General features: G+C 40.8%; 1 protein-coding gene and 1 non-coding gene across 3 annotated transcripts; both read left to right on the forward strand.

Moving 5' to 3' along the window:
* The first annotated feature begins 59 nt into the window (after window positions 1–59).
* Window positions 60–20,495, forward strand: LOC101118849 (mitochondrial import inner membrane translocase subunit Tim23). 2 transcript variants are annotated; one of them, XM_004021564.6, is made up of 7 exons: window positions 60–291; window positions 2,800–2,858; window positions 10,204–10,297; window positions 10,511–10,595; window positions 12,848–12,906; window positions 14,645–14,755; window positions 19,996–20,495. In XM_004021564.6, exons 1-7 carry the CDS (start codon window positions 186–188, stop codon window positions 20,109–20,111), a joined length of 630 nt encoding a protein of 209 aa, XP_004021613.3. In that variant the 5' UTR covers window positions 60–185; the 3' UTR covers window positions 20,112–20,495. The 2 variants fall into 2 exon arrangements, with proteins under 2 accessions (XP_004021613.3, XP_060262747.1); XM_060406764.1 differs by having other exon boundaries at window positions 226–2,112.
* Window positions 12,287–12,486, forward strand: LOC114110907 (small nucleolar RNA SNORA74). The gene has a single exon (XR_003587074.1). It is a non-coding gene; the product is annotated as a small nucleolar RNA SNORA74 (small nucleolar RNA).
* Window positions 20,496–20,619: the final 124 nt, after the last annotated feature.

Consider the following 20,619-nt stretch of genomic DNA (forward strand, 5'->3'; position numbering starts at 1 on the left):
CCGGGACGTACGCTGTCGCAAACCGGAAGTGTGAGGTTTAGCGAGCACCGGCGCCCGGAAGGTCAGCGTGTGAAGGAGCCGGTGGTAACGCGGGTCTCCCCGCTCTCGCCGAGGAGCGACGGCCGAGCAGACTACCTCGGCCGGAGGCGGCGGGGAGAAGCAGACGGGCAGTTTGCTGCGACACCATGGAGGGCGGCGGGGGTAGTGGCAACAAAACCACTGGGGGGTTGGCCGGCTTTTTCGGAGCCGGCGGAGCAGGCTACTCGCACGCGGATTTGGCTGGAGTCCCGCGTAAGTAGCAGGCCTCGCCTGCGAACATTCTCACTGGTTCTTGCCACCACCCCACACGAGCGGTGTGTCCAGTTCTCTCTCTCTCTGTTTTTCTTTTTTCTTTTTTTTGCTGCGGTCGCAAGCTTCAGTACCAGTAGTGGGGCCCGCGTGGCTGCACGGCCGCATTTTCCAATACTGAACGAGTGTTTGGAGCCGTGGATCCGGAGAAGCTCTCTGTGGCTGACTTGGATCCGGGAGATACTGCGTGTTTTTTCCCTCTTATATTCAGGCTTCCTGCCTTACCGTTCCTCCCCCATATCGAGCCCATAGGTAACTTTTTAACACAAAGTCACATATCCGAAGCCGCGAAGTAGTAGCCTTCAGGGCAAAACACTCTGTAATAACGCATACAGATGAGAAAGACATAGGCGTCAAGTGGAGAAACTTGCAGAACTGAACTTTTTTATAGATATGGAAAAGAAGCCAAGAAGGAATTTTAGGAAAGGAGGGGCGAACACCCTACCTGCGCCCTCTCCTAAATACCACGAACATGGATTCCTGATCTTTGGAACTTTCTAACTGTGGGTATTCACCTGGATGAGTAAAACGTGGACTTAAAGATAGTGGGAAGTTGGTGAAGGATAAGAGCTTTATAAAACTTTTATCTTGAGAATCTCTCTACTCTTTCTTTAGGTCTTTTATGCTCAAAAACAAAAACGGCTTTTAAAATTCCTAGTGTCACCTGTGTGAAAACTGAATCTAGAACATAGTTTGCATGTAAGTTATAGGATATGGCTAGTTCATGAGTTTCGGAGCACAAAGCGCACTGCCTTAATGTGAAAAGGCATTATTACATTAAGGTTTCAAGGTGAATTAAGAGATCAAGGAGTACACACTATTGATTGAGTACGTGAGATGGAGTTTTCTGGATGCAGGACTGCAGCAGTTATATTTTTTAAAATGACTGATGTTTTCACAGAGCTTCCATTCCATTGAAGTGAGCCAAGTAAGTAAAGTGTTTCAGTTAGTGGTAAATGTGTAAAGGCAAATAGGATTTTGAGATGGTGATGGGAGCTGCAGCTAAGTCACTTCAGTCGTGTCTGATTCTATGCGACCCCATGGACGGCAGCCTACCAGGCTCCCCCGTCCCTGGGATTCTCCAGGCAAGAACACCAGTGGGTTGCCATTTCCTTCTCCAAATGGGAGCTGAAGTCATTTAAAAATGGCCCAGGAAAAACTACTCAGGGTTGTTGACATTTGAGCTGTGACCTGAATACCATTCAAATGGTATTCAGGAGGTCTGAGAGGAGGTAAGCGTTTAAGGAACAGCTGTTAGGCCATTGTGTCTACAATCTACAAGGGAGGTGGTGAGGCTGGAGATGCTGAGATTAGAGGGGAAGGAATGGCAGCTAATGAAGTGTTTTATAAGGAGTTTGGACTTAGTTACAAGTGTAAATGGAAGCCATTTAGATTGATTTCCTTTTCTGGAAAAAATCAGTTTAATTACCGTTTAGAAAGTGAATTGGAGAGACTGGAACAAGTAAGGAGTCCAATTAGGTAGTGATTGGACTAGGATGGTAGCAATAAAGATGGTAAGTAACCATTCAAGATAGGTTTTGGATATAGAACTAATAGGACTTTGGCTTGATGAAAAGACCAGAGTCCTGGGTAATGGATAGATTTGAGAACAACCATCTGAGATACAGAGGATCCAAAGATTAAATTTAAAATGTGAGGAAGTTGATTTTTTTTGATAGATTTTTCTGTCTTCAAAGGTAATGGAATTCAAGTCTGGCCCTCGGAGAGCTCCCGTTTTCTTTTGCCCTGACCTCCATCCTTCTGGTGATGACCTAGAATTCTCTATTATATAAATCGACTTTGTCAGCAACTGTCAACACTTAGATCTGAAGGAATTGCCTTAAAATATTTATACACAACACGTAACCCAAGTGATTTTTTTCCCCTTCATGAAGTTGGTTTGTCTCTTGTCAGTCTTACTTTGCAATGTGTATGGTCCCGGGTGGCTCAGGCAGCAGAGAATCTGCGTGCAGCGCAGCAGAGCCAGGTTTGATCCCTGGAGAAGGGAAAGGCACCTCACTCCAGGATTCTTGCCTGGAGACTTCATGGACAGAGGAGCCTGGCAGGCTACAGTCCATTGGGTCACAAAGAGACGGACACGACTCAGCAACTGACACACACACACAGTTGTCAGGTACTTTTGTAGTAAAGTGGAGGGAAATTAGCTTTATGGATGAACTGGGCTGTGCTTCCTGCTACTTCAGTTATTTGGTCCCTGTTACTGCCGGTGTCCTGACATGAGAGCCTGAAACACCAGTGCAGGATTGAGGCCGCCAGGAGGAGTCAGCCCCTAAACTGCCAGGCAGGAAGGATAAGACAGGAAAGTGGGAGGAAAATTTGCAGGCATTGTAAATCAGAATTGCAGAACACACTGAAGAATCAAGAGCAAAATTAATGCTAAATGAAATAACTAAATTTTTATTGCAATATATTGCTTTCTTTTCTCTCTAGTAACTGGTATGAACCCTCTGTCTCCTTATTTAAATGTGGATCCACGGTATCTCGTACAGGTAAGAACTTTATTAGTCTGGTCCTCTACCTTACCATTTAAAAAAATAACCGCAGGTACCTGTGTTGACTTGACCTGTGATATGTGCTTCTAGAGGCATCAAGTCTCTGCTCCTCTTTCACCCTTTTCCCCCACAAACTCCACGGGTTTGCCTTGCATCCCTTCCTGACACTAGTTGATTAAAAGATTTGGGGGTTTGGTTGGTTTTTTGTTTTGTTTTTTCATTTTTTTTTTAAGGTTGTGATAAAATTAACAAAATTTGCCATCTCTGACTGTACTGTTCGGCGGTTGCATTCCTAATTCTGTATAGCTGTTACCACCTACGAGTGCCATGCTTTCATGCTGTAAAACTGAAACTCTGTGCCCGTTAAACAGTAGCTCCTTTTTCCTTCCTCCTCCCAGTTCCTGACAACTACCCTTCTGCGTTCTGTCTGACGATTTTTGAATGCTCTGAGCACCTCACATAAGTGGAGTCATACAGCCTGTGTGTGTGTGTGGCGGAGTTAGTTCAGTCAGCACGATGCCCTCAAGGCTCGCGTGTGCTGTAGCGTGTGTCAGTCTCCTTCCTTTCAAGGCCGTGGAATATCCCGTTTTGCTTATCCATTCACGTGTCCTGTGGACACTTGGATTGCTTCCAGGTTTTAGTTGTGAGTAGTGCCACTGTGAATTTTGGTGTATAAACACCTTTTCCAGATCCTCATTTCAGCTCTTTTGGTTGTACATCCAGAAGTAGAATTGTCCTATCACAGGGCCATCATCTCTGTGACTTTTTGAGAAACTGCTACACTGTTTTCCACTGCAGCTGTGCCATTTTTCTTTCCCACCAACAGCGCACAAGGGTTCCAGTTTCTCCACATTCTCACCAACAGTTTTTATTATCTGGAATTTTTTGAGAATCATTATTAAAATGACTGGAGTGGTGACTTACTGTAGTTTTGATTAGCGTTTCCCTAATGATTAGTGGTCTAGTGGTTTTCCCCACTTTCTTCAATTTAAGTCTGAATTTGGCAATAAGGAGTTCATGATCTGAGCCACAGTCAGCTCCTGGTCTTGTTTTTGCTGACTGTATAGAGCTGCTCCATTTTTGGCTGCAAAGAATATGATCAGTCTGATTTCGGAGTTGACCATCTGGTGATGTCCATGTGTAGAGTCTTCTCTTGTGCTGTTGGAAGAGAGTGTTTGTTACGACCAATGCATTCTCTTGGCAAAACTCTATTAGCCTTTGCCCCGCTTCATTCCGTACTCCAAGGCCACGTTTGCTGGACTTACTCCAGGTGTTTCTTGCCTTCCTGGTTTTGCATTCCAGTCCCCTACAATGAAAAGGACGTCTCTTTTTGGGTGTTTGTTCTAAAAGGTCTTGTAGGTCTTCTAGCCCTGGGTGTTCATTGGAAGGACTGAGGCTAAAGCTGAAACTCCAATACTTGGGCCACCTCATGCGAAGAGTTGACTCGTTGGAAAAGACCCTGATGCTGGGAGGGATTGGGGGCAGGAGGAGGAGGGGACGACAGAGGAGGAGATGGGTGGATGGCATCACTAAATCGATGGATGTGAGTCTGAGTGAACTCCGGGAGTTGGTGATGGACAGGGAGGCCTGGTGTGCTGCAGTTCATGGGGTCGCAAAGAGTCAGACACGACTGAGTGACTGAACTGAACTGATGAATGATTAGTGATGTTGAGCAAGTTTTCATGTACTTATCGGCCTTTTGTCTATCTTTGGAAAAATCTGTTCAACTCCTTTGTCCAAATTGGAATCGGTTCATTTGATTTATGTTGAATTTTAGGCATTCTCTGTGTATTCTGAGTATTAACCCCGTATAGATATATGACTTGCAAGTATTTCCTCCCATTCTGTGGGTTGCCTTTTGACTCTCGATGTTGTTTTTTGGTGCATAAAAATCACGAAGGCCAATATTTGTGTTTTATCACTTGTTGCCTTTGGTGCCATATCCAAGAAATCATGGCTAAATGTGTTATGACAAAGCTTTTTTCCCAGTGTTTTCTTCTAAGAGTTTTACAGTTTTGGGTCTTCCATTTAAGTCTTTGATCCATTTTGAGTTAATTTTTGTGTGTGGTGTTAGGTAAAGATCCAGCTTCACTCTTTCCATATGGCTGTCCAGCTTTTACAGTACCGTTTGCTCAAAAGACTGTCTTTTCCCTGTCTAACGGCCTTAACATTCTAGCCAAGAATCGTCTGAATATGTGCAAAGGGTTATTTCTGGACTCCGTTCTGTCCGCTGATGCGCACGTCCCTATGTGTACTAGCACCGCCCCAGCATACATTCAGGCTTATTGAGGATGGTAGCTTTGTTAAGTTTTGAAATCAGCAAGTGTGAGTCCTTCAGGATTGCTCCTCATTTTTCAAGATTGTTTTGCTTCTTTGGAGTGCCGCTTGGTCATGAGGTATAACCCTTTGACTATGCTGCTGGCTTTGGTTTCCTGGACTTTTGTCTAAGACTTTGCAGCAGTGTTCATGGGGGGGTTTGGCCTGTAGGTTTTTTTTGCAGTGTCTTTGTCTGGCTTTGGTATGATCACACTTGCCTCACACACAGAGTCATGAAATGTTCCAAGCATTTCCTCCACTTCAGGCTTTTGGAAGAGCTTGAGGATTGGTGCTAGGGTTTTGGAGTTGTTTTTCTTTTTTTTTCTGCATCTGTGCTCCACGACTTCCCTGTCCAGAGATTGACCCAGCCCATGGCAGTGAAAGTCTGGAATCCTAACTACTAGGCCACCAGGGAACCCCTGCAGTGGGGGTTAGTTCTTTAAATGTTTGATTAAACTTACCAGTGAAGCCATCAGGTCCAGGGTTTTTCTTTGTTGTGAAGTTTTTTTTAATTAGTGATTCAGTCTTTTTACTGGTCTCCAGACTTTCTGTTTCTTGGTGAGTTTTGTGTTTCTAGGAATTTGTACGTTTCATCAAGGACATTCAGTTTGTTGGCATACAAACTTGTTAATGACAGTTTCTTATAATCCTTTTTAATTCTTTAGAATCAGTAGTGGTATCCTCACCTTCATTTCTGATTTCAGTAATTTATTTCATTTATCTCTGCTCTAATCTTTATTATGGGGTCTTCCCTGGTGGCTCAGCAGTAAAGAATCTGCCTGCCAGTGCAAGAGATGCCGGTTCCATCCCTGGGTTAGGAAGATCCCCTGGAGAAGGAAATGGCAATCCACTCCAGTATTCTTGCCTGGGAAATCCAAGGACAGAGGAGCCTGGTGGGCCACAGTCCATAGGATCACAAAGATTCGGACATGACTGAGTGACTGACACTTCGCTTAATTTATTTTGATGGTCTGTTACTAGATAAGTAAATGTTTATAATTGTATTTTCTTGCTGTGTTGAAACTTTACTGATGTAATATCATTGTTTGTTTCTTACAAACTTTTTATCTTCTAATTTTAATACAGCCAGCCTGCTCTTTTGGTTATTATTTGCATGGACTGTCTTTTTCTGTCCTTTCACTTGGAATCATTTTGTGTCTTTGGAAGTAAAGGGAATCTGTTGTAGCCACCGTGTGTATAAATGGATCACCTTTCTGAGTGAATTGCGCTAATCTCTGTCTTTTGTCTAGAGTTGAATACACTTTAAAGTGGTTGCTGCTGAGGAGAGATTTTGGTGTTTTGCTCTTCATTTTCTGTAACCTAACTTTTTTGTCTCTCCTTTCTTACATTAATAACTTCTTTTGTGTTTGCTTTTTTTGTGGGGAATTGTTTAAATTCCTTTCTCATGACCTTTTTTTTTTTGTATATACTCTATAGCAGTTTTCTAAAGTTATAACACTAATTTGAATTTATACCAGTTTAACTTTAGTAACATACAAAAATACTGCTCCTTTACCACCTGTCCCTGCCCCTCTCAATTGTTGATGTCACAGAATTGTATCTTTATACATCATGTGCTCAAAAACATAGTCTAATAATTCTTTAAAATCCTTTAAATTTAAAGTTAGGTAGAAATACAAAGGTGGAGTCAAAAACACGAGCTACAGCAGTCCTTTGACAACGCCCTTTATTTGCTTTCATCACACTCTCTGCCCGTCATCAGGCTGTGCGCCACTCTCATGTCCTTTCACCGTAGTTTGCAGGACTCCCTTCATCATGTCTTGCAGGGCAGGTCCAGTGGTCAAACTCGCTCAACTTTTATTTTTCTGGGAATTTTTAATATCTCCTTATTTTTGAAGGACAGTTTTATATGTCAGCCCACTTCCTAGTGGCCTCCAGAGTTTCTCTTGAGAAATTGACTGATAATTAACAGCCCACTTCCTAGTGGCCTCCGAAGTTTCTCTTGAGAAACTGACTGATATCTTATTGAGGATCCTTATATGTAAGTTGCTTCTCTCTTGCTACATTCAAGAATCTCTCTCTGCAGCTTTCTAAACTTTCGGTCTTAACACATCCCAGTAGGAGCCTCTGAACGTGTCTTTCTTGGTGTTCATTGAGCTGCTTGAATGTTCACTTGCGTCTCTCTCATCAGATTTGGGGGAGTTTTCGGCCATTGTTTCTTCGAACATTCTCCTTCTGTGACTCACAGTCTGTATTCTCGTCTGCTTTGCAATATCACAAAGATCCTTAAGGCTCTCTGTTCACTTCTGTTCAATTATATTTCCTCCTGATCCTAAGACTCAGTAATTTCTATCGCCTTATAGTTGGTGATTGTCTATTCTACCTGCTCAAATCTTTGAATCCATTTAGTGAATTTACCAGCTGTTGTTCTTTTCAGTTTCAGAATTTATTTTTGGTTTCTTTCTAGATTTTCCTTCTGTTTCCATTTTGTTCACACATTGTCTTGACTTTCTCCACATCTTCCTTAGGTCTTTGAGCATCTTTATGACGATTACTTTAAAGTCATTTAGATCTAGGCTTTCGTTTTAAAGCCTAGTCAATCTCCTATCAGGTGTTTCCTAGGGACAGCTCTGTTGATCTTTTTTTTCCCATTGAATGGCCCATACTTTCCTATTGCTTTGTATGCCTTGTGATTTTTTTGTTGTTGTTGAAAATCGGACATTTCTAATAACGTGGTTGACTCTGGAGATGAGACCCTCTTGCCTTCCCTGAGGGTTGCCTTTATTTGGTGGTTGTTTGGGTTTCACTCATACAGGCTGCCTTTGCGTTGAGGGCCAGCCTGGAGTATAAACTGAAGCTCTTCTCAGTCCTTTTCAGAGCCTACACTTTTTTCCTGGACGTGTGTTGTCTCTTTCTGATTTTTCCTTTAGATAAAATTGCTTTTGAATGTTCTAGTCTTTAATGTCCAGTTCATGAAGGAGGAAACAGTAAGGCAAGCAGCTCCCAGCTTTTCTTCAAAACCCTGGGAGTGAGCAGGGGTGAGGGGGCTCAGCAGCAGTGGCCGCCTGCTTCTATGTGTGCACTTCCGAATCAGGAGCAGAGATCAGAGCACAGATGAGAGATTTACATGTAGAAGCAACAAATAATTAGCGTTTGAACCCCATAAAAATATTGTGTGAGAAGTTAACAAAGTTTTAAGAGATCATTAAAGTGGGAATCTTTTTAATCTTAAACCAAATCAGTACATGTGAAAAAGAAAAAATCTTTACTACCTGAGTTTATTCTATTAGATCAAGTTATTTTTATTCAAAAGCCTATGGAAATAAGAGTGGTCTGATGAATACAAACATTTGAAATTAGGGGTTATACATTTTAAGGTTTATATTAGCCTCAGTTTTTTGTTTGTTTTTGTGGGGTTTTGATGATTTGTTTTTTGAGGGCTTTTTTTTTTTTTTTGAGAAATTGCTGATTCAACACAAATAAAGTTGCAAAAACTCAGTTTACAACATCAAAAGGGCTTCCCAGGTGGCACTGAGGGTAAAGAACCCACCTGCCAATTCAGGACACGCTAGAGGGTTAGAAAGATCCCGTGGAGGAGGGCATAGCAACCGACTCCAGTATTCTTGCCTGGAGAATTCCACGGACAGAGGAGCCTGGCTGGCTACAGTCCATGGGTCGCAGAGAGTCAGACATGACTGAGCTATTTAATGCACACACACACACACAGAGACACACACACACACACCCCCATCAGAGAGTAATTGCTGGCTATCTCAGGAATGCAAGCCTGACTCACTCATTGAGAAGTGAGTTAGTGATGGCGTGCACTGTACCTGCTAATGTTGATTATGGCCACCGTGTTTGCCCCTATTTGTATTAGGGTCCATTTCTGGATCATAAATAATCATCATATTTGTTCACCTCATCATATTAAATACAGCGTTCCTAAAAACCTTAAGAAGCACAATTTAAAACTAAGTCATTACTTGAAAAGCCAGGAAGCACTCAGAATTTACAAATATATGTTAAATATATTTAGACATAGAATCTATTCAGATTTGCTTATTATTGCTCAGCAGACCATTTCTGTGTGATGAGAGTACATGTGTTTATTTATTTGTACAATTTTTGGTAAGATTTTATGCACAAGCCAGAAATCAGAGCTAGCGTAGAGGTGGAGTTTTCCTAGTCGCGAACGCATTTACCAAAGGTCAGTGTTTGCCAAAGCGATGTTTATTTGTTAATATTTTGTGTTAAGGGTGTGTGCTATGGTTCAGGAGCTTATTTTAGCTGTTTTTATATAGAAAGTTTGGCAGAAGTGTAAGTGTGTTTGTTCTTCTTGAAAGTATATTGTATTGCAAAATCAGTCCTGCTGTGCTCTGACAGTGATGCTTCTCAACCTAGTATTCTTGCGTGATCTTCAGGGCAGGGAGTTCATACCAGATTTTGTGTTTGCATTTACTAGAAGGACGGTAGCTTTCCTTCTAGTAGCTTTCCGAGATTATAAAAGGAATATATGCCCTCCTGACAGTTAAGAACTGTAAAGCGGTGTTTTTGCCCTTGTATAAGTGATCCAGTCTACTATACTTCTCTCGTTTCTGCTCGTTTTTCATGAACATTTGGTCTTAACATATAGTAAAATGGTGGTTGATAAATAGTATTAATAGCTACAGAATGAGTTATTTTCTCCTTCCAGACTGGTTTTTTGTTACCTCTCATAGCTTTCAGTTTGCCTTTCTATAGAGATGGCACTCTCAAACTGTCAAATTTATCGTGAAGGCAAATTACGTATAATCTATCAAATTTACATTGAGAAGCTGAATTCTGAGCAAGAATGTCTCCTAAGAACTGATGAGCATAACTGTATATATTCTGTACTTCATTTCACTTTGGTTTACATGTTGCTTTTGTTGCAGAAAGTTTTATCTTTGACAAAGTATAGTGGAGTTTTACTTAATTTACGTTTTATATTCTGTGAAAAACTCCTTTGAAAAATTAAACACTTTGCAAGTATAATACGTGTATTGAGGGGAGCTGAACTTGATTTTCATTATTATCCCTGTAGGATACAGATGAGTTTATTTTACCAACTGGAGCTAATAAAACCCGGGGCAGATTTGAACTGGCCTTCTTTACCATTGGAGGATGTTGTATGACAGGTTGGTATTTATATATGGTTTTTAAGTGTCCTAAATCCAGGTAGTCAAAAGTGCTTAAAATCCAAGGCAATTAAAATAATAGCTTCAGGGTGTTTTTTAAAAAAAATCATTATTTACATTTTTCTTATTAAATAAAAATGAAAAAGAATCAAGTATAATTGCTCTTTAATATAAAGCTGATTATTTGAATGCATTATTACTCTGATTTCCCAGGGGCCGCATTTGGGGCAATGAATGGTCTACGGCTAGGATTGAAGGAAACCCAGAACATGGCCTGGTCCAAACCAAGAAATGTGCAGTAAGTCTCCTGTGATGACATGCTGATGTTTGAGTATTAATCTCTACTCTGTTGGCCTAATGAGCACGACCTTGAGATTACAATATTTAGAGTACTGCTTAATTTTTGGTCAATTTTTTTGCTGGTGTTTTCCCCTTATTCATTATAAAAGGAATTTAGGAATCAAGTTGCTGGGTCTAAGCTTTTAGGAGTGATTTTTGAATCAGTGTCCATCAGCTGGGGCTATTCCAGCCTCACTTCTCAGCTGCACCTGTTCTATTTTGCAGGCCTGTATCACATGCTTTTCAAATTGTTGAATTACTAGTACATTATTTGGATTGTTCAGGGCTGTGCAAAACCATAGGACATGGTAAGTGAAGAAATAAGAAGCACATAAGAGTAATTGCTAAGTTTTCTGTCATTTGATTGAATTACTCATTGACTTCACCCTCCATTTCTGAAATGCAAAGGCGCAGAAAATGTCCATGAAATTCCTAGAACTTAGAGGTAGTTCTGAAAGGAGTAAGATAGTCTTATCTTAGGAAACTGAAGTTTGTAGAGAAGGGAAAGTGCAAGGAAACAAGTCAGAAAGTGTACGTACTGTGCATCTTCACCCTGCTTAAGAAGCAAACGTGACCAGACCCTTTTGCTGCTCCTTAAATAATGGTTTTTAGTTTTTCTAAACAAAGCGCATTTTCTGCTTCATGAGTGGAAGGACGCGGTATGTGTCTTTCTTTAAGCTCCGGTTTCCTTAGCCAGCAGATGGCAGCAGGTGTGTTAGAATGGAATCTTGGGAAACCTGAAGGCCTCTCAAACGTCCCACCTTCCTGTTACTGTATGGATCACTGCCCTTGCTTTACAAGCTCAGAGCCTTGAGTATTTTTGTATTTATGTTGGTAATATTCATTCTTTACTCCAGTTTGTGTTGGTTTTTTTTTTTTTTTTTTTTTTTTTTTGCTTTTTGTATTGTGGATAGTTTTGAATATATACCATAACCCAAGTTCAACAACCACTAACCAGCACCAGGACCAGTTGTGTCCCATCACTTTCTCCCCTCTCATATTATTTTGAAACAAATCCCCAGCATCATATTATTAAATAACAATTTGGAAGGTCTCTTAGAAAAGATAACCTTTGTTTCTGAAAACCATCATAGTTATTAAACTTTTGAGAGAGTTGAATTAGTTTGCTTTTTTTAAAGTCAGATTTTTAAAATCTTATACATCATTTTCTTTTATATATTCATTCTGATTTTTTTAGACAGAGATAGCATTTTAAAAATGGAAAGATAATCAGGTTTCAGGCCAGAAAAGATCTATATAGTTTCAAAGCCCAGATTCATTACTTACTGGGATCTTGGGTAAGTTTCTCTACTTTCTGTCTTTAGTCTATTAAGAGATGACTACAGTGGGAAGTAGGTAAGGACCCAGTAAATGAACGTATGTTGCCCAGTCATGTGCCAAGGAACTTCGCCACTTTGCAGTGCCACCAGCAATACAGTGATGAAAATCAATAGTTTTAGAAGCTTATCACAAATGAAAAACAATTAAGTGCTAAACTTAAAATATTAGTAAATATGTAGCAATTTACTATTTAATAATATTTGTAACCATTACTAATTTTTTAAATAATCCTTTAGAAGTAATACAAAGTTTTGTTATTGTTGAGCATTAAACGGGCTCTTTACTGCTTGCTATTGTAACTCCGTGGTTCCCAGCAGCAGTCAGCTGTCGGGACGGCCGTTCCTGTGACAGTGTTGCTCTGCTGGGAGAGGAAGGCTCTGTCCTCTGCTCCAGTCGCCTGCGCCACTGTCCTGGTGGCGTCCGGCACTGGTGAGGGCAGGGCCGTGCTCCCCTGAGAGTGTGCTAAGCGCTCCCCGTGGCCGCTTAGCACTGGTGTGGGAGCAGACACAGAACGCTCCTCAGGTCTCTAATGGGGCGCTTTTTCCTTCTCTCTGGGTGCTTGTAAGATACAGTACAGGATATCATTCAAACCTTTTATATATTTAATAATTTAATGTATTTAGTAATTAGAATTTTCTTTATGCATTGCACCAAAACATTGGGAGTTTTTAACCTAACCTTCATTTATGTAAAGTAAAAGGATTCCTTATTGAATTCTAAGGCGGTGTTAAGTTTTAAAATTAAAAAAATAAAATTAAGAAAACTTTGGGTATTGTGTTTATATATTTAAAATTGATGTTATATGGTTTTTCTAAACACTAAAGCAATACTGGTTCTAAATACAGATTCTTTCTCTTTCTGCCCTGGTAGGATCTTGAATATGGTGACTAGGCAAGGGGCACTTTGGGCTAATACCCTAGGTTCTCTGGGTAAGTAGATATCTCACTTTATAATAGATCATTATCATCACAAAGAAAGAATGTACATGTATCATGAACAATTTGATCAACTAAAACTCTGGTGCTGGGATGTTCATAATTATGTTTAAGTCCACTCTGGTGAGCAGTGTAAATACTGCTTAGGAAAAGATCATGAACTATTGATACACAGCAAAATAATGCCAGGTACTAATACCATTGTGAATGTACTCTTTGCTAAATATTTTAAACACTGCATACTCTCCTGTCGCATCGAGACACCAAATAAAATCGTATTTTAACTCAGTGAAATCCAGATAGTTCAGCAACAAGGCAAATGTTTTTGTGTGTTAGGAAAAGCTCAAGGTTCTATAGCAGATATGAGGAGGAATCCAGCCCTCCTGATATGGTTTCCTAATAGCCCATTCATCATCCTGTGTACCTAATGAGATTTCTCAGACTAACTGCCTGAGTTACAACAGGGCCTTTGTAGATACTGGAAATATTTGCAGTTCTAAGGAAGGTATAATTTAGTAGTACTTAGCAACAAATGCTTTCATAGTATAGTGTTTATGAATGATTGACTCTCTTGATTATTCATGACTAATATAAGAAGCTTACTTATGGCACTTATGCCCTCGACCAAAGTTTTCTGTGTCTGAAAGTCTTTAACTGATGGCAGATTAAGTAAGAGAAAATGTAGGTAGCTTGTCAAAAGATAAGAGAGGCCTCTTGTGTGACAGAGATCCTGGCCTCGTCATAGGCTTTGGAAGCAGGACATGGTCACCCTTAGGCAGTCAGGTTTGCGTTTGGGATCCTGGTAAAGGGCTACTTCCCTGTGCTGCTTGTGCCCCCAAAACCCCTCCCCCTTGCAGCCACCCTCCTTTGTATCGATGCTTGTGAGATTGCTTGTACCTAGAGTGAGCCCCTGGACATTCTCAGTTCAGTTAATGTTCCAGAAATACCAATTCTGAGCAAGCTGGAATGGTCAGTTACCCTGTGTGTTTTCCTTATAATGTGATCAGTTACGATGTTTTGCTCAAGTTTAGTTCCAGTTAAATAAATTGAAACTGGAAGAAGAGCCTTTGTAGAAGTATGAAAACTTCACAGCAGAGGAGTTGTGAGGCCGAGTTTGCTGTAATTTTGAAAAAGGGCAGGAGAAGAGGTAATGCATTCATGCATTATGTCTCTTTAGAGCCGGAAGAGAATGGCGATTTAGGGGAAACGCTTGATAAACTCAATAGTGCTATTGTTAGAGTTTTCACATGCGCAGAAACTAAAGCTCATTGTCTTGAAGTTGTATTTTTCTTAAAATAGAAATGCATGTGTTTTGCTTTTGTTTCTAAATTCTAAGTACAGCTGTTAACAAATAAATGGAAGTGAAAAAGATACTCTTCCTGGGTCTCTGCAGTGTTACTTTCCATAAATAGCTAATAAATTTCTTTGCTTTCCAAACATTTTCTTTGCCCATCCAGAGTCACACACACATGTGCCTGCTTTACAAGTTAGTGAGCAGAGCTCTTCCTGCATTTTGAGTGCATAGTATTCCATTGTGTGAAAAGTCTCTCTGGATCAGTCCCTTCTTGAAAGTCACTTGATTTGTTGCTAAGATTTTGTTACTACAAACAGTGTTCCAGTGATCATTGCTTGTATGTCTCATGATGTCTGTAGAAGGCGTTTATCTAAATATCATTGCCACGCTGACTTTCAGTTCACTTTTTTATTGTGACCCGTTCCATTGCCCTTGTAGCTTTGCTTTATAGTGCATTTGGTGTCATCATTGAGAAGACAAGAGGTGCAGAAGATGACCTTAACACAGTAGCAGCTGGAACTATGACAGGCATGTTGTATAAATGTACAGGTAGGTACCATTAAACGGTGGAACTGTCTCTTAATACAGTTGAAGTATGCTTTTTTGGCCATACTGTAGTTTTTAAAAGAATTTTTTTTTTTTGGTAGTGGTAGTATAGTGTTCTTTGATACCTCACGGTTTTCGATTTTATTTTTTAATTTTCATAAAATACACAAAAAATTGACCATCCAAACTGTTTAAATGTACAGTTCAATTATGTTAAGTATATTAACATTGTTATGCAACTCCAGAACTTTTCTTCATCGTATAAAACTGAAACTCTGCCCACTAAACAACAACTCTGTCCTCCCCCTTCTGCAGCCCCTGGCAACCACCATTCTACTTTCTATGAATCTGATTCCTTAAGGGACCTCATGGAAGTGGAGTCTTGTAGTGTTTTTCTTTTAGTGACTGGCTTATTTCATTCAGTATAACCTCACGGTGCAGCATGCATCAGAATTTCCTTCCTTTTTAAGGCTGAATAGTGCGCCATCGTCCGTGCACACACATACACCACATTCCATTCACTCATCTGTCGGTGGGCTCTCGGGTTGCTTCTGCCGTTGGCTGCCGTGCATGATGTTGTTATGAACATGGTGGAGTAAATCCTAAGAGTTGAATCAAAATTACCTGGATGAAGATCAAATATCAAATTGTCCTCTAAGATGGAAAAGAAATGAACATTTGCTGAGTTATGGTTATATTCTCAGTAGTAACCACTTAATGTATAACTTGTTAAACTCTGTGAAGTGATCATCACAATACCCCAGTTTTATAGATGAGCACATTAAAGACGTTCTTTTTCAAAAGATCATAAAACTAGTGACAGCCCCAGATTTTTCTCACATTTGTTTTAAATTGCCTAAATTTATGCCATAATTGCCTGTTTATGTTTTGTACTCAGGCCTCTGAACAGTACTTCTGATTGTTTTATTATGCTTCAGACACTTCAGTAATTTTTGTTCTTAGGTAATTCCTCCATCACAAACATCAAGTAGCATTTTTTGCCTCACTTTTACTAGAAATGAGAGTGAAGTCTCTCTTACAGGATTATAAAATCTAAAATTTCATGGTATGTCTGAGAGCGAGAGGCTTTTTTAATACTGAAAATGGTAACATTTGGAATTGTATCCCTAAGAGCTCACAAGACTTCTTGCAGCACGTGCCTGTTCTGATACACATCAGCAGAGCTCCTAGGCATAATAAGATAGGAAAGATCTCCTAGGCACAATAAGACAGGAAATATCTTTTGTATACACGAAAATGTTGGCATAGAAAAACCTTGTTAAAAACCTAAAAATACTTTCACACTGAAAATCTCTGGGGTCAGACAAAGGAGTTTAAAACCTTAATTGGCACCACAGGGGTGGCACTCAGCCAGCAAGTGTTTAATCGGCCCAAACTGTGTTTATGAAAGATCAAAGTAAAATTTAAGGAACAGGAGATTCCACACAAAAATCTGGAGATTTTAGCTTCTTTTGCAAAAATGGAAGACACACGGCTCACGTTGTGTACGGTAGCAGATGGCAGGAGCTGCTCTGGGGGAGCTGCTGCCCCAGGGGATGGACACGGGAGCTCCAGCTCAGTCCTCACCCGTCCCCGCTTTCTTACTCAGCGTCAGCCATTACAGCATTTCCTGTGTTGGGGGCAGCCTTAAGTATAAGAATGGACTGAATTACCACCTCGTTTAAGACACATTACACATATTTTAAAGACACAAAGGGGAAGGCTGAATACTTGGGATTATCACAGGAGAAAAATGAGAACCTAGTTTTCTGTGTCCAGGACTTCTTGCAGGAATAGCATCTTCCCAGCCTGGGACATCTCCAGCATAAATTATGGAAAAGAATGCTCATGGCTCAGAAGAGAAAAAGCAAAAAAGAATATTCATTAGTGCTTTGTCAGGTGACAAGTGGGTTTCCGTTTTTCAGATTTCAGTTTCCACCACAATTGTGGAACACAGAAGAGGTGAATGACCTGCTGACCCAGAATTCCAACACTGGTTCCTAGTTCCCAGCTGATTAGTTTAATTCAGCACATCAAAATTTCGGACGGAGGCAAAGCAGTGTCTTTTACTGATTTCTGGTTTAGACGCCACTTAAAGCACAGAATTTCATGTGGCAGGAATTTATTAAAAAACTCCCATATTCAAGGATTTGGAAAACAGTTTGGGTGCTCCTTCAGTCTAGAGTCAGCCTAAACCACGAAGGAAAGGAGACGGATGCTGGTAGCCCAGTGTCAGTGTACGTGACGCCACTGACGTGTACACTCACCAGTGGCAAATATTTTGTTATGTGTATTTTATCACAATTTTAAAAAGAATTTTTTAAAACCAATTTAAGTTAAATAGTGCAGAAATTTGTTGAATTTGTAAGCTGTTTCAGTGTGTAGGTAAGGCCGTTCCCCTAAAACAGGGCAACAGGCTCCTTCTGGCCAGATGCCTGTCTCTTCACAGTTTGCAGACTAAGAATGTATTTTACATTTTAAAATTGTGGACATTTTACGTGGTTATATGTATCTACAGTATGTAGGATCGAAACATCGAGAACTAGCAGGATACACATTCTTTAGAGACATGCGGGTAAAGAGTGGGTTTACTTTCCATCTGTTTCAAAAAAAATTGTGCTGACCCCTGTGCTGAAGTGATTGTCAGTTCAGTGTGTTAGCTCTGCCAGTAATCAGCTCTATACCAAATAAACTAGGCACTTAAATATTCCGGGCCTCATTTTCCCGGGTTTAGAAGAGATGACATTTGCCCTTTTTGGAAGAATTGTATAAGGATCCAAAAGATAGACAATAAAACAGAAGCCTCCTGTTTGTTTTGCTTTATAGAGGTTAACCATTGGCCTCATTTGGTTCACTGTGTTCAGAGCAAGTGTATTTGCTAATCAACTTCCTGTACTTAGTTGGGCAAAGGTGGTTTTGTTACAGAAAGCCTAAAGCCAAGGCTGTTAAATTCTTTAACAGATCAACCAGATGGAAAACCCTGACATTATTGTGAAGAGTTAAAACTAAAACATAATAAAAGGCTTCCCTGGTGGCTCAGCTGGTAGATAATCCACCTGCAGCATGACCTAGGCTCAATCCCTGGGTTGGGAAGATCCCCTGGAGAAGGGAAAGGCTACCCACTCCAGTATTCTGGTCTGGAGAATTGCATGGACTACTGTGTAGTCCATGGGGTTGCAAAGAGTTGGACATGACTGAGCAACTTTCACTGAGTCAGGATTACTGTGATTATTAGTAAATCATACACTACATGTTTGGTGTCTTCTTGCTAGAAACAGTTGCTCAGTCATGCTAGAAACAATTTTTTCTTAGCCTTCAGAGAAGGCTGGTATAAAAGGGTTATGTTTTGTACTAAGGTTGTTTCATTTTGGTATGAAAGGAGAAGGCATTCTAGGGGATAAACTGTTAAGAGACACTTGATATGCCACTGACGCCCCAGAGTTCTTAAACCTTCAGAGCTTCCGGTTTACGCTGGAGCCTTCTGGTTGTGTAACCTGCTTAAAGAACATCCGTCACACTCAGAAAACTTCACTCTCGTATCTGAACCATAGTGATGCTGTCTTAGAAGGCATTTATTTTTCCTGGGCTTCACTGCTTATTTTTCCATTTCTAGAAATTTGGTCTGGAGTTCACTGTCAGCCCATTTTCCAGCCACACTGAATAGTTGCAAATGCAGCTGATGCCTAATCTGAAGTCTGGCAAGACAGAGAGATGAGATAGACTTGAAGGAAATATCTCCCATTTACTGTGATTAATTTTGTGTATCATCCCCCTTCCTACATATTTGACGGCTGTTTATAGATGATGCCTGCAGTTTCTATTTGGGTTTGTTTAAGAGAGATAATCGGGGTACCTCAGAGTTGAAGCCTAAGCCAGTCAGCTATCTAAAGTCTTCAGGCTAGAGAGGCTCCTAGAGGGAGTAACCCTTTAATCTATCATCTGAAGCCATCTGGCAGGACGTGCGTTGCAGAAATGGTTGGTGTGAAGTGTTCTAACTCACCAGCGTCACGGAATTTCATGGAGTTTACTGGAATGTAGCTAAAGGGTTTCTAATAGGGTACACCTTAAACACTGGACCTGCTTTCCTAACACATGACTTGCGACAGATACTCCATAGATACCATACAGACTACCTGAAGTGTTATCCCTACTTATTTGTGAAACTGTTAAGAGAACATCAAGTATTTCTTAAAAGCTGCTTTGGGTACCCCTATTCCTTTTACTAGACTTGGTGACTATTTTCGGGTAACTGGTTGAAACATTGTTTCTGCATTTCAAATGAAATACCTATTCCATAATCTTTTTCCACGTGAAAAAATCCTTTTGTTAAGCAAAAATAGCTCAAAGTCTAATCCTAATCCTGGAATGTTTTTCAACTAGTATGATGATGCTTGGAGCTTCCCAGGTGGCTCAGTGGTGAAGAACCTGCCTGCCAAGCAGGAGACACAGGTTTGATCTGTGGGTCAGGAAGATCCCCTGGAGAAGGAAACGGCAACCCACTCCAGTATTCAACCCACTCCAGTATTCTTGCCTGGAGAACTCCAGGGGCAGAGGAGCCTGGCGGGCTGCAGTCCTTGTGGTCGCAAGAGTCAGACACGACTGAGTGACTAAATGATGCTAAGTTACGTCTCTGCTCATTAGTTGGAGGTTTTCTGAAACATCAGAATAGGGATAGGTAATGGGAGAGTCGGTGCTTCATCAGCACCCAACTCAGACCTTGATTACAGCCATCTTATCTCACACCACTGTCTTGAGTCTTCAAAATTAATATTTAGAGGACCTGTGCAGAGTCCAAAGCCTGTTAATACCGTCTCCAAAGAGGGTATCGCCTTGTTTACATACCACCTTAAATCAATTGGCAGTGCCAGTGAAGTTCTGAAAGTTAGGACTAGCAGGGAATTACTGATCTGCCTGGGATTTCAATAAGAAGCATAAGGTCTTGTCCAAAAATGTCCTAGGATCAAGTCCGATTGAGAAAAGTCAAAACACCATGCTGATAACTGTGAGATTAAAAGTGAAAAAAAGGCTGTTACTATGGATACATCGTTTACATATTAAGCAGGTGACTTAGGGGGAATCTGTGTCTACTGAATTTCAGTCTTGGTTTATTATTTTTAGAGATTACTCTCCTGTTTGGGATGGAATCTTCATAAATCTGAAGAGTGTGTCCCAGCTTTGCAAACCTCTTAGGTTGCCCTCTGATGGGACAGTGTGTAATGACTCTCTCCCTTTTCCTCTCCCAGGCGGCCTTCGAGGGGCAGCACGAGGCGGTCTAGCAGGACTAACGCTCACGAGCCTCTACGCTCTGTACAATAACTGGGAGCACATGAAGGGCTCTGTGCTTCAGCAGTCACTCTGAAGATTCTGCTAGTTTACAAACGGAGGACACTTAGTAGTCACCCTGATCAGTTTATAAGTCAGTCTGGAGGCATTTACTCTTCTACAACTAATTTGAAAAACTAGAGATTCCAGTTTGCTGTGATGAAGAACATGGATGGTTGACCAGGACTGGCACTCCTTCCAGCCATTACTGAGTTGAAGACAGAACACCCCTTGGCGGCTGAGTGATGTTCTCTTAAGAAGACCTTGCACCTGTTTTTGCTCCTACCCACTTCTGGAAAACCACTTAATCCCAGAATGCAGGCCTGCTTGTCAATCCTGTACCAGCCACATTTGTTCACTTAATGATCCAAGACTGTAATGTTGCTCTGCATTCCCAATAAAGGGTGAAAATAGAACTGAAGTCCTAACTCCAGCATTAACATAGTGGGTGTCTCTCCAGAGCTGCTCTTGACTTATCTCTGCTCCCATAGGCCAAAGCATGTTTTCATGTTTGTGATGAAGTGAAGGGCTACTAGCAGCATTAG

Source organism: Ovis aries, chromosome 25, assembly GCF_016772045.2.
Source record: "Ovis aries strain OAR_USU_Benz2616 breed Rambouillet chromosome 25, ARS-UI_Ramb_v3.0, whole genome shotgun sequence".
In the NCBI taxonomy this organism is placed as follows: Eukaryota; Metazoa; Chordata; class Mammalia; order Artiodactyla; family Bovidae; genus Ovis; species Ovis aries.